Source organism: Heterocephalus glaber, unplaced genomic scaffold, assembly GCF_053883595.1.
Source record: "Heterocephalus glaber isolate CG9 unplaced genomic scaffold, H.glaber_assembly_v1.0 deba00001831, whole genome shotgun sequence".
Lineage (NCBI taxonomy): Eukaryota > Metazoa > Chordata > Mammalia > Rodentia > Bathyergidae > Heterocephalus > Heterocephalus glaber.
This window is the reverse complement of record NW_028258491.1, coordinates 1,542,274-1,557,819: the sequence shown is the minus strand read 5'-3', so window position 1 is coordinate 1,557,819 and position 15,546 is coordinate 1,542,274. Positions and strand designations below refer to the sequence as shown.

The window sequence follows — 15,546 nt, the reverse complement described above, 5'->3', positions numbered from 1 at the left end:
ACTGTGAAGTTGAACCTACTTGTCTAGTCCTATATTTTAGAATTTAAAAATTAAGCTTTCATCTTTTCCTCATTCAGAATAATGCTGGCTATCGGTTCATTTTACATTGTCTTATTACTTGAAGTATATTCATGCTGTACCTAATTTATTCAGGGTTTTCTGTGATGAAGATATGTTAAATTTTGCTAAATGCCTTTTCTGTTCCTATTGGGATTATGATGTTCTCTTATAATTCACTCTGTTGATTTGATACTTTGTGATTATTGATTTGCAAGTGTTTAACTATCCTTACATCTCTGGCATGAATCTCACTTGATCATGATCAACATAAATTTATTGTGCTGTAGGCTTCAATTTACTAATATTTTTATGAGGATATGCATGTGTATGTTCATCAAAGATATTAGTTTGTTGTGTCCTCTTGTGTGATTGTCTGGTCTTACTAATGGAGTAATGCTGACTTCATATGATATGTTTGGAAAAATTTCCTTCTTCTTGGTAATTTGGAATGTTTAATACAATATGTGCTGCAGTTTGTAATAGCTAATGCTTGGAAACAGCCCAAGTGCTCGTCAAATGGAAACTGGATAAAGATGTTTGTTTGTTTGTTTTTTAAATGGAGTACTACTCAGCCATAAAGAATGAAAAACTAGAGACATTTATATCTAAATGGATGCATATTGACTTCATACTCTTAAGTGAAATAAATAGGACATACATGTGTAAATACTGAACAGTTTCTCTAGTGTGAGAAACTGAAAGTGTAAATAAGGATTAAAATGATTAAAATGAATAATTGATAATTTGAAGTAGGAAAAAAGGTCCAAAAGGGTACGGGTAGTGAGAGGGGAAGGGGAAAGGAAAGAAGCAAAAGGAAAAATTGTGAGAAAAGAACAAAAAGGGAAACAAAGTCTATGTAAATAGGGAAGGGTGGAGGGGGTGAAGGGTGCACAGGTAATGGGGAAAAATTGAGAACCAGGATACATCATGTACAGGTTCAACCACCCAATGATAAAAGTAAACATTGTATACCTAAAATGTACCAATAAAATGTACCGATAAAATTTAAAAAAATACAATATATGCTGAAAACAGACCAAATCAGGAGCAGAAGATAAATAATATAAAAATATAAGAATATCTACAAATATTTAATTAGGCAATCATTTTATAATAATGAGCAGTTCAGCTTTATAAATTAGCATATAGAATATTTGCAATAAAAATGTTATCAGTGTAAATTTTTGAGATTGGTTAAAATTTTTTTTTATGAATCCTTCACATAGGATATTTCTAGAAGGGAAATTATTTGATATATCAACATAGAATTGTGAACATCTTACTCAATTTATCTTCCTCTAATAATGATGTTCTTTTTTTTATGTATTAAATGCACTAAATCTCCTGAAAGAATCCCTTGACATGATCCTATTATCCCAACTGTCTGTTCAATGCTTGTGTAATTTTACTGCGTGCCTTTGTTATTACATGAATATATTTTATTATGGAGGGTTTTAGCTGTCACATGTAGTTATGTATAATTTATATGAAATAGTGCTGATAAGTCATGGATGTATGAATGAGTTCCATTCTGGAAGAACATTCACAAGTTGGATTCTTTTGTAAGTCCAACAAAGTGATTCTTGTACATCTCTGATGCAAATATATAATGTAAAGCATAAAAAGAAAACACACATGCAAATTCAGTAAGTCACCAATTGTACTGTACCACTGTGCACTATTGTAATGTGTAGTGAGCAGAACACACCACCACAACTGGCACAAAGTCCGACAGACAATGAGCTACCTCCTTAATTTGTTCACATCTACAAATGGGCATAACATCAAGTCAGTTCTTATCTTCAAATAAAAAAATGTTTGCAACTTGAATGTTTGTAAGTCTGGGATTCACTGTGCTATATTTTATTCCAGATTTTAAAATCTACAGTACTAAAGAATGAAGTTATTTGCCCATGTTGAAAACTCCAGAGACAGAGCATTCACATTCAGAGCTCCAGAGGCAGCACATCACATTGGTGATGGCAAACTGACCATCGCCAACTTCACTGACCTATATTCAGCCTCACCAGAGCTTCTACCAAAGGACCTATCACTTCTAACTCAAACTTATTTCAATTTTTCTGCTTCTGTTCTTTTTTTGTTTTATAAAAACTTAAAGTATCATGCTGCTTGATTTGGGAAACCAGAGCTCTGTGATCTCTTTCATCCTGGTGGGGTACTCAGATTACCCCCAGCTCCAGGTGCCCCTCTTCCTGGTGTTCCTGACCACCTACATGTTCACTCTGGTGGGAAACTTGGCCATAATTGCTATTATTAGGATCAATCCCAAACTTCACACACCCATGTACTTTTTTCTTCACCATCTTTCCTTTTTAGATATTTGCTATTCCACTGTATTTACACCCAAACTCTTAGAGATTTTAATTGTGGAAGAAAGAACGATCTCCTTCAAAGGATGCATGACACAGTTTTTCTTCATTTGCATGTTGGTGATCACAGAGATGTTCATGTTGGCAGTGATGGCCTATGATCAGTTCGTGGCTGGCTGTAACCCTATGCTCTACACAGTGGTGATGTGTCCTAAGCTCTGTGCTCTCCTGGTTGCGGGAACTTACATGTGGGGTGCACTCTGCTCCTTGACAATCACGTATTCTCTTGTGCAGCTGTCCTACTGCAAGTTCAGCATCATCAACCACTTTGGCTGTGAGTATTCCTCTGTCCTTGCTGTGTCCTGCTCTGACCCCTCCTTCAGCCAGATGGTGTGCTTTGTGATTTCCACCTGCAATGAGGCCCGCAGTCTCCTAATCATCCTTGCCTTGTATGCCATCATAGTCCTCACTGTTATCAGGATGTCCCTCAAAGGTGGACTCCAAAAAGCCTTGTCTACCTGCACCTCCCACCTGACTGCCATCACCATTTTCCATGGCATCATCCTCCTTCTCGATTGTGTGCCCAACTCATAGAGCTCCTGGCTACTGGTCAAAGTGGCCACTGTGCTTTTCACAGTCCTGATCCCCATGCTGAACCCCCTCATCTACAGCCTGAGGAACAAGGATGTGAAAGAGACCATCAGGAAGATAATGATATCCAAGTTCCATTCTCACTCAGTATAATTCAAATAATTAGACTTTTATATGTCCTAACTCCATCCATTTTTATGTGTGTTGGTAATAAAATATTAGCTTCAAGAGAATATGTGATTATGTTTTGCATCAATGAAATATTAACTAATCAATGCTGTTCAGTATTTAGAACATTTAATTTTTTCTGTTTTAATACAAACATACTCTGATACACTTTCCCTGAGGAGTTTCTGAAAATATGTATTTAAATATCTCTTCATAGAAAATTATCAAAATCAGAATGAAAATGAAATCTATATTTAGGACTTGTTACCTATGTTTTAACTTCAATAAAAATACTATAGAAGTAATAACTGACTTTATTCCATCCATGCAAATGTCCCCATGACCCACTCTTTCTGGTCAGCAAATTCTATAAAGCACATTTCTTACTTTCCCCTCTCAATTTCACTTCAAGTACAGTGAGTGTTTGGGGATTATGTTATAAAAATGTTGTTTTAGCAAACGTGCTGAAAATATCAGCTCTTCTCCACATGGATCACTCATTTTTGAGTAACTGTGTAATAAATCATGGTTCCAAGAAAGGTGTTGAATTAATGTTCAGTTGTCTTTGCAACCTAAAAATTAGAATAATGAAGCTTTTCTGGAAATCACCCCATAGGAGACCATCCTTTGGAAACCAGATCACCAGGTTGCTTGGATAAGTAGAAGTGAGGGATCCCCTGGCCACAGCATTCCACAGAGGGGCTGCTTCATTGACTTGATTTTCCAGGATCCCCACATGCCCAAGTCTTCTTTATTTCTATTTTGAAAGACCTTCACTGTTGATTGAATCCCTCAAAATTCTATGAAAGCTAAGTACTGAGTAGCATTATTCTTATTGCCTTTGGAGGATACCTAAATCTGTCCTTCTAGGTGTACATCTTCTCTGTGGTAGACCCAATCTTGTTGGAAGTAATGGCTTCTGACAGCGACAGTTTGAAAACAAGATTCTGCACAATTGCAGAATCCAGAAATCTCTTTGTTAGTCCCTGCACCCTATTCTCTGGGTAATTTGTGTATTTTGGGTTCCTACATATTCATATGCTTTTAAATTACCTTATCTATTCAAGGTTTCAAATTAATAAATGTATGTGAATATAGTGTCATTTTTACTGTTTCCTGCTCTGTAACCTGCATTACTCAGAAAAGCACTTTGTTTCCACCTTTTCATGAAATATGCAGCCTGATGATCATTACCACTTCCTAAGACTGGAATGCTTTTTCAGTGGAGGGAATTCTACAGAGCCCTCTCCTGGGCCTCTCCCACTTCCATCGATATTTTCTTGGTACCATCATTTCACTCTGCTGTGTTCTTACTTGTAAAATCGCATGGCTTATGGTCAGGATACCTCTTGTTTTTTAATAGATCTTAATAAACCACCACACATAATTTTAGTGATATCATTTATTTATTCTTATAGTACAGGTACAGCTATTCCACATTAAATCAGCACACAAATCCTTGTAACATTTGATTAATATTCCAGTATCTGGGGCTGGGGATTTAGCTCAGTGGTTTTGCCACCTGCTGTACAAGTGCAAGTACCCAAGTTCGATCCCCGGTACCAAAAAAAAAAAAAAAAAAATATATATATATATATATATATATATATTTCAGCATCTGTTCACCCTGTTTACTAAAATAACATAACATTTAAATCAAAGAATTGTCAAGGATGAAATTTAAGCCCATTTACACAACATCTATGCTTTAGATATAATACAATAGTATCTGCCTTAATGTACGTTAACATGTAACTGCTCATACCAATATTAAACTAATATACATTTTTACATGATTATCTGAAGAATTATAGTTTAATAAAAATGTTTACTACATCTTATAAATTTATTATATGGAAAGCTATGCACCATTAAACACTAAATATATAAAATATTTACACTTAATAACATGGGCCATTTGGCCTCAAAAATTTTACAGTAAAAATTAAAAAAATAGAACTTCTTTTAAAAGTATAGACTCTGATGTATGTAAATTATATTTGACATTGTACATTTTGTTTCTTCTGTACATACTAGAACAAGAAAATATGTTTGTAACTATATGTTCATCATGATAGTTTGGCCATTTGTATCATTGTTCATCAATTTTTATTACTTTTTGAAAATTTGGCTGATATAATTTTACATTCATTTTCACTTCTAGGAAAAATATAGATTTCATGTATTTTTCAGCCAGTTCCTTCTGTGATTGTACCATATAACAAGGTTTTATATATTATTCATGGTTCTTATTCTGGGATCAGTTATTTAATGATAAAAAAGAAGCAATAATAAATTCCAATGATATGCAATAGTATTTGTATTGATGACCTGCTTGAAGCAGCTCTGCTGTTTTCAGTTGAGCTACTTGAGATTGGAGAATGGCTAACTTGATCTCAATTGAAATACTAGACCTAAGGTTTTAGTGTGTGTCAGAGAAACTTACAAGCAAGGATTCATTCAATTATTGCTAGGCATGCCATACTAAAAGTCAAACATTATTTAGCTGCTCAATTTTAGTCTACAATTTTTTTAAAAAATAGAATCTCCCTATGCTGTTGTGGCTAGCCTTGAACTCACTATGTAGCCCATGCTGGACTTGAACTCATGGTTATTTTCTTGCCTCAGCCTCCTGAGTGCTGGAATTACAGGCCTCCAGCAACATGCCTGGCTTCTAGCATACTATTCTTTTTAACTGTTCCAATTCTAGCTCCCCTGGAATATATTATTCCATAAATTATCCGTGCATGTCTCCTTTTCAAATACCTACATGTGTGCATTTCTCAGTATTTCACTGTCAATAACCATTGTGGTGGTATTTTAGTTGTTTAGTCAGTGACATCACTGTCTTTTTTTTTTTTTTTTTTTTTTTTTCAGAAATTGGCCCCGACAGGAATAGATGTAGGAATTACAGTAGGCTAATGTAAGAGCCTACTGCTCTCACTTGCAGGGGTATAATGAGGAAAAAGAGAAATATCTACAGCAAAGTCTTGCCATCAAACTTACCAAATTCTCCAAAGCCCCACTGAAGGAATATTCAGGATTTGGTATCAAGATTCTAAGTTTGGATGCAAGAATATGTAAAATACAATGTTAAATATATTCCTATAGAAATACATAGGCAAACATGTAAACAAAGGGAAGAGAAAAAGAAAAGCATGTCAACTACTTTTATAGTGAGGTTTTAGAAATAAATATGAATGGATTGTTGTTTCTTTTTAATAATTTTCAGAAGTTCAAGAGCTATGTAGAGTTAATTTTTTTTTAAGACATGAATATCAATGTATTACTGCTTTTGATTAAATTACATTCTAAGTAACAGAAGAGGAAGTTTCCTCTCATTATAGTGTTAATGGATCATAACAACTAGCTCAAGATTCTCCTGGGTTTGTGTCCCCACTGCCTAGCAGTTAATTGCAAATAAATCTGATGATTGAATATAATTTCAGTGTCTCTGTCTACCTCAAGGTAACTCTATGCTTCCTCCAAGATACTTTGACAATTAGAATATTACTATTTTGGTTATTTATTTAATGTAATTTTTCAAGTGTCACCCAGTGGAAACATTTATAAGTACATCTTAATCTTGAAGGAGGTTGTGCCTGCAGTTTATTAATAATGGCAAAGAAATAATCAAGTACATAATATGGATCAGGAAAAACCTGATTTTGGTGAGTTTCTCCAAAGTTGTGCACCTTTTCATCAACTATGAGATATATGCAAGTCCAAGAACTTGGGAGTAAAAATGCTAAGTGAGCTAAAATAAGGATAATGTCTATTTAATTCATGTAATGGTCCAAATTCAAGGCACTATACTCTCCTTTGTTTTTAGATCATTTCAACAAGTTTAAAACTATGTCTTTGTATGATTTGTAAGATAAATTAGGGATTCTAAATGTAAGCTTTGTAATCATGAAATTAATGAGTTTATGAAATATAAAGTCCAATGTATACGTAAATGTGCACACAAAAATAGCAAAAAGTTCCAGAATTTTTATAAACTTGTGGATAGATGAAGTGCAAGGAAAATAGAGCAGGAGGAAAATAATGATTTGGATTAACCAGATTCTTGTATGACACCTGCAGGGAACTCGCCTTTGAAATAGGCTACTCTACAAAACTGAGGAGGAGAAAAGCCATTTCAGTGGATAAGCAGGAATAAATGAATGCTTTTATAGAATAAAATTGTAAAATACTGATATCACAAGTATTATATTTAGTGACAAAATAATTTATATATACTTCCTGGGGATCTTATAGAAATCCAAGTGAAATAGTATTATCTTGATATATTTTGTCATCAAATGATGTCAAAAAAGTTAAATTATTGTCTTTTTCAAGTGTAAGGGATGAATGGATTGGACTTCCATAAACTATTACGAAGTATTCCATGGAAATAAAAGGTGATAAAAGTGGGTGTGAATAGGGAAGGACACTTAAACATTTCTTAGCTTTTCACTTTTTTCTGATGGCCTTTACTGGAATCACAAACAGATTTTTATATGATAAGCAGAAAAGTACAAGCTGTTTGGAAAGAAAAGTAAATAATGTATCGTTGGATGGAGAAATCAATGAAAATTTGAATTCAGAATGGAATGGTAATTCTAAAACTAAAAGTACTCTAGAAATATAAATTCTTAAGATATTCTTTGTCTTTTTTCTTTTCTAATGCTTTGGACATGATGAGTATGACAGATTCCTAAAACACAGAGACTTGATTACCTCCAAAGAATAGCACTTTCAGAAAGTTATTACCACACCATTATTTTAACAATTACTGTATCCTCTGTGCATTTTCATGTGCCCATTTAATTGCAAACATATACCAAGCGGACCTTGCACCCAAAATGACTGAGAGATGGGTAAGGAAGAGACATCTCCAATTCTCCTGCAACTTCCACACTGCTACAGCTCTCTGCACTTGCAAAAGTAAAAGCATATTACTAACACAAAGTGAGCGCTCTCTCAGAGCTTAGAGAATATTCTAAAAGGTTTACAAATTTCTCAAATTGTAGTGGGATGTAGAGAAATAGATGTCACAATGACCAGCATGAATAATAGAAATGGAAATTATATGAAAAGGTTTAGGCAAAGAGCCCTGAGTTAAGGCAAGCAATATGTAAGGGGTCTAGCCAACTAGGATGAAAAGTTATGTTGGTAGAAATGGGAAATAAAAATTGAGCAGGACATAAAATATAACAAATGTAAAATACTCAGGATTGTCCAAATTCTTCGTGTCCAAAGATAAGGTTTATGGATGACCAATAATCCATGAACAAAATATGGCATTGAAGTCAATTGACCAGAGTTCAAATGATTAACTACAAGTTCTATGTTCTTAGACATAGCACATTAACCCTGTCTCCTGTTGTTATTCTATCTCCTCAGGAAAAGTTAATGGTACACCAAAAATATTAAGAAGGCAATGTAAGATATCTTTAACCTCTCTGAGAAGTAAATGGAAAAACAGAGTAAAGATGTTTATCAAAGAAAAAGTAAAAGAAACTATCCCTATGGGTGCCATAGTTGAGAGTCTATATTGTAAGTGAGAACAACTCTGGTGTCTCCCACCCCGAGTCAATCTTGCTATGTTGCCCACACTGGTCTCCAACTTGTGGGCTCCTGATTCACTGAGACTGCAGGCACCCACCACCATATCACTCTAGCTTTTCCAATATTGTTGTTATTTTGCTTTTGTTTTTACCTAACATAATAGGAATATAGTTATTAGTTCCTAAAAATAAAGTAAATTTAATATCAGTAAGCACATCCAGCCAGGCATGGTGGTGCATGCCTGTAATCCCAGCATTTGGGAGGCCTAGGCAGGAGGATTGCTGCAACTATGAAGCCAGCCTGGGCAACATAGTGAGTTCAAGTCCAGGCTGAACTACATAGAGAGACCCTGTCTCAAACAAACAAACAAAACAAGTATATCCTAAGAAAAATATTTATATATAGAACTGACTGTAATGATTAGTGTCATGGTTTCTTTCAATTGCAAGGTTTAGGGAAGGATCCTTTTATTTACTAACAGAACTTCTGGTATAAGGAATGGGCAACAAGAATATCTCTAAGGAAAAATGAGCACAATACCCATAAAAATAATTAGAAATTATCTGCTTTTAAATTGCATCAAGTCATGTTTTGATAATGGCTTAGAGAATCTCAGAAAGGTCACTTGGTTACTGTTTGGCAGAGAATGGTCTACCCATTCTAGGAATTCTGTCTCCAGGCCACCTTATTGAACCTTTGGTGATATAATATTTTCAGAAGCCTTCCTTGCACTAGAAACAGATATTATGTCAAAATTCTGAATCTGTGTGACTATAATCAGATAAACAATTCCAGTATAGAAAGGCAAGTGTTTTGTCCACAACCACGACAAACTAAATAACGTTCAAAAAGATCCAGAAAATCCTCTACCTATTGGACAGTATTGGAGGGTGGAGTAGCTGATTGGGATTGATGATGGCGTATTTCATTCACAGGGGATGTTTGATTATGAAATTCAAGGGTGAAATTGGCAACAGTTCTCTTCTAGTGAATTTTCAAAACACAGAGTTCATAGTTTTTCAATATTAGAAATTCTGTCATACCGCTAGAATCCCACACGCAAGTTTGCCTCACCAAAAAAAAAGGGTTTTGATTGTTTTGTGTGCGATAGTAATTTCACAGTACTAGAGGGTTTGGCATTTATAGTTGTTGATGCATAGTAGTTGCTTATTTCTGTTTTGCACAATATATATTGACAACAGAATGTGTGAGAAATATAAATACTATGAATTTTAAAAATAAGTTCAAAGTACATTTTAAACATTTTATATCATTGAATTCGTAATATAATAATGGACCATACAATGGTGAAATAATTACAGAAGACAGCTATCGGTAAAAATTTATCACAGAACTGAAATATACCCTAAATTAGATGTTGTATGATTTCTTGATAATAAGATGTCTAGAACATAAGAAAATTCAAGATGTCACTATTAAACTATAAATGTATTGCATATACGTTCTATGCCCTAAAGTTGTACTATTATGTTTATTTATGTATATTTAAAGTATATAATCTTCTAAAATATCACACTCCTGTGGTCATATGACTATTATGACCTCCCTGCAATTTTCACAGTTTGCTACATGCAGTTTATTTTTTCATGTAATTACATTTTCATTACTATTCTAAGTAGCACACATGTTTAGAGATACAATTTATGAGATAATAATATCAACATGTAGTATTTTTTCTTTCCAGAAAAGAAACCCACAGTACTGAAAGACAACTCTGATGTGCTGTAATCAGAACTCAGTGAATGATTTAAGAAAAACGGGAGAACCAGAGTGCTAGTGAATGAAAACTGACACAATTAGCTACACTGTTTATGGTGATCCTCGCTGTTTCTAAAACACTACATTCTCAAGTTTTGGTGTTCTTCATTTTTTTTTTTTAAATAGCCATGGTGCTTAATTTGAGAAACAAGAGCTCTGTGACCTGGTTTGACCTGGTGGGGTTCTCAGATTACCCCCAGATCCAGGCGCCCCTCTTCTTGGTGTTCTTGACCATCTACACGATCACTCTGGTGGGAAACTTGGGCATAATTGTGGTCAGGAAACTCAATCCCAAACTTCACATACCCATGTACTTTTTCCTCAGCCATCTTTCCTTTTTAGATATTTGTTATTCGAGTGTGTTTACACCCAAACTCTTAGAGATCCTGGTTGTGGAGGAGAGAAGAATCTCCTTCAGTGGGTGCATGGCACAGTTTTTCTTTGGCTGTGCCTGTGTGATCACGGAGATGTTCATGTTGGCAGTGATGGCCTATGACCGGTTTGTGGCTGTCTGTAAGCCCCTGCTTTACACAGTGGTGATGTCTCCTAAACTCTGTGCTCTCCTGGTGGCGGCAACTTACATGTGGGGTGTACTCTGCTCTGTGATACTCACATACTCCCTTTTGGAACTAACTTACTGCCACTCTAAAGCCATCAACCACTTTGGCTGTGAGTATTCTGCAGTTATTTCTGTGTCCTGCTCGGACTCCTCCTTCAGCCAGATGGCATGTTTAATAATATCTATAATGAGTGAAGCCTGCAGCCTCCTGATCACCCTTGCCTCCTATGCGGTCATCGTGATGACTATCATCAGGATGCCCTCCAAGGGTGGAGTCCAAAAAGCCTTCTCCACCTGCACCTCCCACCTGACCGCCATCAGCATCTTTCATGGCATCATTCTCCTCCTCTACTGCGTTCCCAGCTCCAAGAGCTCCTGGCTGCTGGTCAAAGTGTTCACTTCCCTTTATACAGTCCTGATCCCCATGCTGAACCCCCTCATTTACAGCCTCAGGAACAAGGATGTGAAAGACACAGTCAGGAGGTTAATCAACTCCAGACTGAGTTCACATTCAGGATAAGTTAAATAACATTTTCTTTTGGTCTTAAAAATCTAATTTTATGATCTTTACATTTAAGTGAATAAATATGCTTAATGTAATTAAATATTGAATTTGCTGTTGTTTCAGTGCTTGGAATAATATATTATTGTCTTTGGTTTGATTCAAGTATAATTACTCTCCTTCGTTTTATGTGAGGAGTTTCTGACAGCAATATACCTCAGTGTTTCCCCCAGACACTAGGGAACTGAGACAGAAGAAGAAACCAGTACATAGAAAACTGTACATAGGAACTTGAACACATTGTGGCTTTATTTTAGGTTTTGCTTACTGAAATCACTGCAGTCATAGATGACAACTGACCTTAGTGAGTCCGTACTGCAGTCCTCAGATCTCTTTGGACACAGAGAGTTCTTACAAAGCATTTTCTTTTCATTTTAACAGTACAATTCAAGTGCAATGAGGACCTCAGGCACACATTATGAAAATATTGTCTGCCTTTTAGAAACAGTGAAAATATTAGCAAATTTCAGCATGCTTTACTTGTTATTTGCCTGTGAAAGTGACATATTACATTTAAATAAATGGTGTTGAAATGCTGTTGATACCTAGGAAAAGTTTCAACTCATTTCTTAAAATACTTATACCCATTATTCACTGACACAAGACGGTAATTGTTAAATTGTGCCTTTTCACATGAATTTTCACAATAAACTTATCTACTTCTTATCTGTGAATAACATTTACTTTTACTTAGTTGTTTAATCTTAATATATTTAGAAATATGACATCTTCTTCCCTAACCTCTCACAAATATCTATCATTAAATCATATTGTTTTCATCACTTCTCCATGCTTCTGATCTGTGAACTATCATTGTAAGTTGATCTCTAGTAGTTAATACAAAAGTAACCTATCACATTTAAAAAGGAAAAACAGTTATAAAAATAACAAAATTTATAAACAATTATAGATTACCATTTTTAGATAATGAGCCTGAGGTTCTATCCATATGAAAAAATCCACAAACAATGTGGCATGAAAAGTTTATACAAGAATGGAGGTTCTTGAAAAGTGGAATCAATTATTAGATAGAGCAAATACAGTTTCCAAAGTATTTATTTCATTTCTTTGAAGGATTTGCCACTGCTACATATTCTTAACTACTACTGTTTTGAATTATATCATGATATGGATTTGAAGACTACTGCCATCACTTGCTTCCTGTTTGGTCCTGCTATTCCATGGCCCTTACATGATCATAAATTTTTTCAAATTTATTCTATCTCTTCAACACTTGTAAATATTTTATCTCTCATGTGATTTTAAAATTGTAGGTTTTTCTTTTCACCTTGTAGGTTCTTATGTATTCTTATGGATGCAAGTTAAAAGTGATAGACAAAATAAGGAAAGTTGAAAATAGTATTCTGAAATATCTTCTAAATGTTTATATTTTGTTGTTAACTACACTGCTTCTGAATTGCCTCTATTATATTAAGGTACTCATAATTTCATCGGTTATAGAGGTTTTTTTTACATGTGTTGTTACTGACTTCTAAACAGAGTAGCTCCTGAAAATATTTGTATCATCATATATCTTCATGCCTGGGAACAAATAGTATTTCAGGGTGTCTGAAGAAACATTGTTGATTGCTCTTTATTACAAAGAAATTTTTTTTGTGTTTTCCAAGTCTGATTTCTCTGGGTTTCATAATTCCAATCTAACTTTGTATCTCCTTTTGTCTTCTATCAAACTCCATGAGGATAGGGTCAAATTTTGTATCCTAAATTAATAAAATATTTTTTTCATTTCTGAAAGTATTTATTTTTAAATATTGAGACTAGATCCATATATTCTTCTTTTAATATATTTCTAGTCAAACCTCTTCAAAAATAACATATCATCTTAAAAATCTTTTCTGATTTCTTCAATGATGTTTAAATCTTTTCTTCTACTCTTTCTTACAGTATCTATTATGGTAGTAAAGTGACTAATTATATAACCAAATCCGTTCCTCATTGATCACATGACTGAGAGGACTAGGCACCTTTCTTTGAAACAAATCTCTAGCTGATGACATGGCATCCATAATTAAGATCACTTCTATTTTTAAATCTCTTTATGTAATTCAACCCCCCATCCATCTGTTGAATCAGCCACCGACTAGGTTACTGAATCTAAAATCATGTTCAGATATTATGAAAGGTATGGCTTTAGTTGTATGGAAGCCACACATTGGAAGATGAAAAGAAGTTAGTTCCATATACTCAAAATCCTTAATTAAAACCAGTGTATCATTATAAACAAAACTCAGAGATTGGAATTTAGAATTCCACATAATAATTTTAAAATTCATTTAAAACACAGAATTACTACACAAAAGTTCCTCCATCCATCTGGGTTTTATCTGTCTTTACCCTTTTAGTTTTGGCTTACATACATAAACAATCTTTAAAATATAAAGGAAAAGAAAAAGATGGTATTAGCCATTGTTTGTCATTATTCTACTCTGTTATGCTGAGGTTACAGGAATGGATATGGCTATGTTTTTGTTGCTTTATTTTCCCCATAGTTTTTCAAAAGTATGACCTCCATGTAGAGGTGAGTTGTCTGTATTTAGTTGTTTCCTTAAGACATGAATATCGGCACACTATTGATCTAGAAGAAATTGCATTTCAAGTAAAAAAGAAAAATTTCCCCTCATTATTTTGTGTGTGGCTTTGTTGCGACAAATGTCAGTTCTCCTGGGTGTAGTTCCCCAAAGTCAAGAAGCTAGATGTGAAACAAACAACGTGGTCCTGAATATAGTTTCAGGGTCAGGATCTTCCACAGGGCACTGCAGACTTCCTCTAAAATGTTTGATGACTTGAAAAATAGTAGTGCCTCCTTTATTAAGTTGTTTGGAAAGAGTTACACACTGCACCTAAAGGAGTGGAAGCATTGAACAGGACATTTTAATTTTGAGGGAAGTTGTGCATGTATTTATAATGGCAAGAGAATAATCAATTTATAATGTACAACAGATAAATCTGGCTTGTGGTGAGTAGTTTCATTGTTTGGTACATTTCATTCTTATATGATGTGTATTATAACTGAAAAGAATTTGGGGAGGGATAAACATAGGTGGGGTGAGCAATATTAACTTAGTTTAGCTAATGGTATAAGTTCAAGGTGACAAACTACTTGACTACTCCTGGTATAATTTTACTGAATTTGAAGTTATATATTTAAACATTATGTTAAATATAGTGTTTAGTAGTTTTAAATGAAATGTTAAATGTAAGTTTTGGCCTCTTGAAATTTAATTAACTCATAAAAATAGGATAAAATACACAGTTATAAACAACATGAATAGAAAAAAAATATGAAAATCATTTTGTTAATATGGTGATAAATAATATAGGTGCAAGAAAAATAGACTAGGAGAAAAAAAGTGATATTTGGAATATCCGGAAATATTTTTTAGAAAGAGATATGGAGGAAACTTATCTTTTAAGTGGTATATAATACAATGTACTAGAGAGAAATGGGACAATTCCAGTGGATTGGAAAAAATAAATGTTTTATAGAATAAAATTTTAAAGTAATGATGTTAATTGGGCATTATATTAGAGACAAAATGTTTATACACTACCTGAGTGACATTATAGAGACCCACATAAAACATTTTCAACTGCAAGCAGTGGTGTTGGAGTGCTGCCACAAGCGCTTATGTTACCGCATTGAAGACTAAAGAACAGTCAGATTGGTGCATTGTGGGCTACCAAGGACCACTGTGTCTAAACGATGGCTGGTAACTGAGGGAATGAAGGAGAAGGAGTATTTTGAAATTTTTTATTGTTTTCAATTTTCTGACCATGACCTCAGATTATAATAATAACCACAAAGTACAAGGTAGTAATGGTATATTGATAGGAAAATGAAGACAACATATCACTGAATGGTAAATTCAATTTTGAAATTAAAAAATGAAAATTAATTCATTTAAAACCAAAACTAGGGTTGG

The 15,546-nt window shown here is 34.2% G+C and overlaps 1 protein-coding gene and 1 pseudogene across 1 annotated transcript; both read left to right on the top strand.

Annotated features, from left to right (window-relative positions):
• The first annotated feature begins 2,183 nt into the window (after positions 1–2,183).
• Positions 2,184–3,134, top strand: LOC101717572 (olfactory receptor 1165-like; annotated as a pseudogene).
• Positions 3,135–10,609: 7,475 nt separating this feature from the next.
• LOC147820636 (olfactory receptor 1165-like) lies at positions 10,610–11,560 on the top strand. Its single transcript, XM_087204018.1, has one exon. It carries the CDS (start codon positions 10,610–10,612, stop codon positions 11,558–11,560), a length of 951 nt encoding a protein of 316 aa, XP_087060144.1.
• Positions 11,561–15,546: the final 3,986 nt, after the last annotated feature.

Excerpts from the sequence above, each read along its gene's own strand:
- LOC147820636 (XM_087204018.1), top strand. The coding sequence starts at position 10,610 with ATGGTGCTTAATTTGAGAAACAAGAGCTCTGTGACCTGGTTTGACCTG.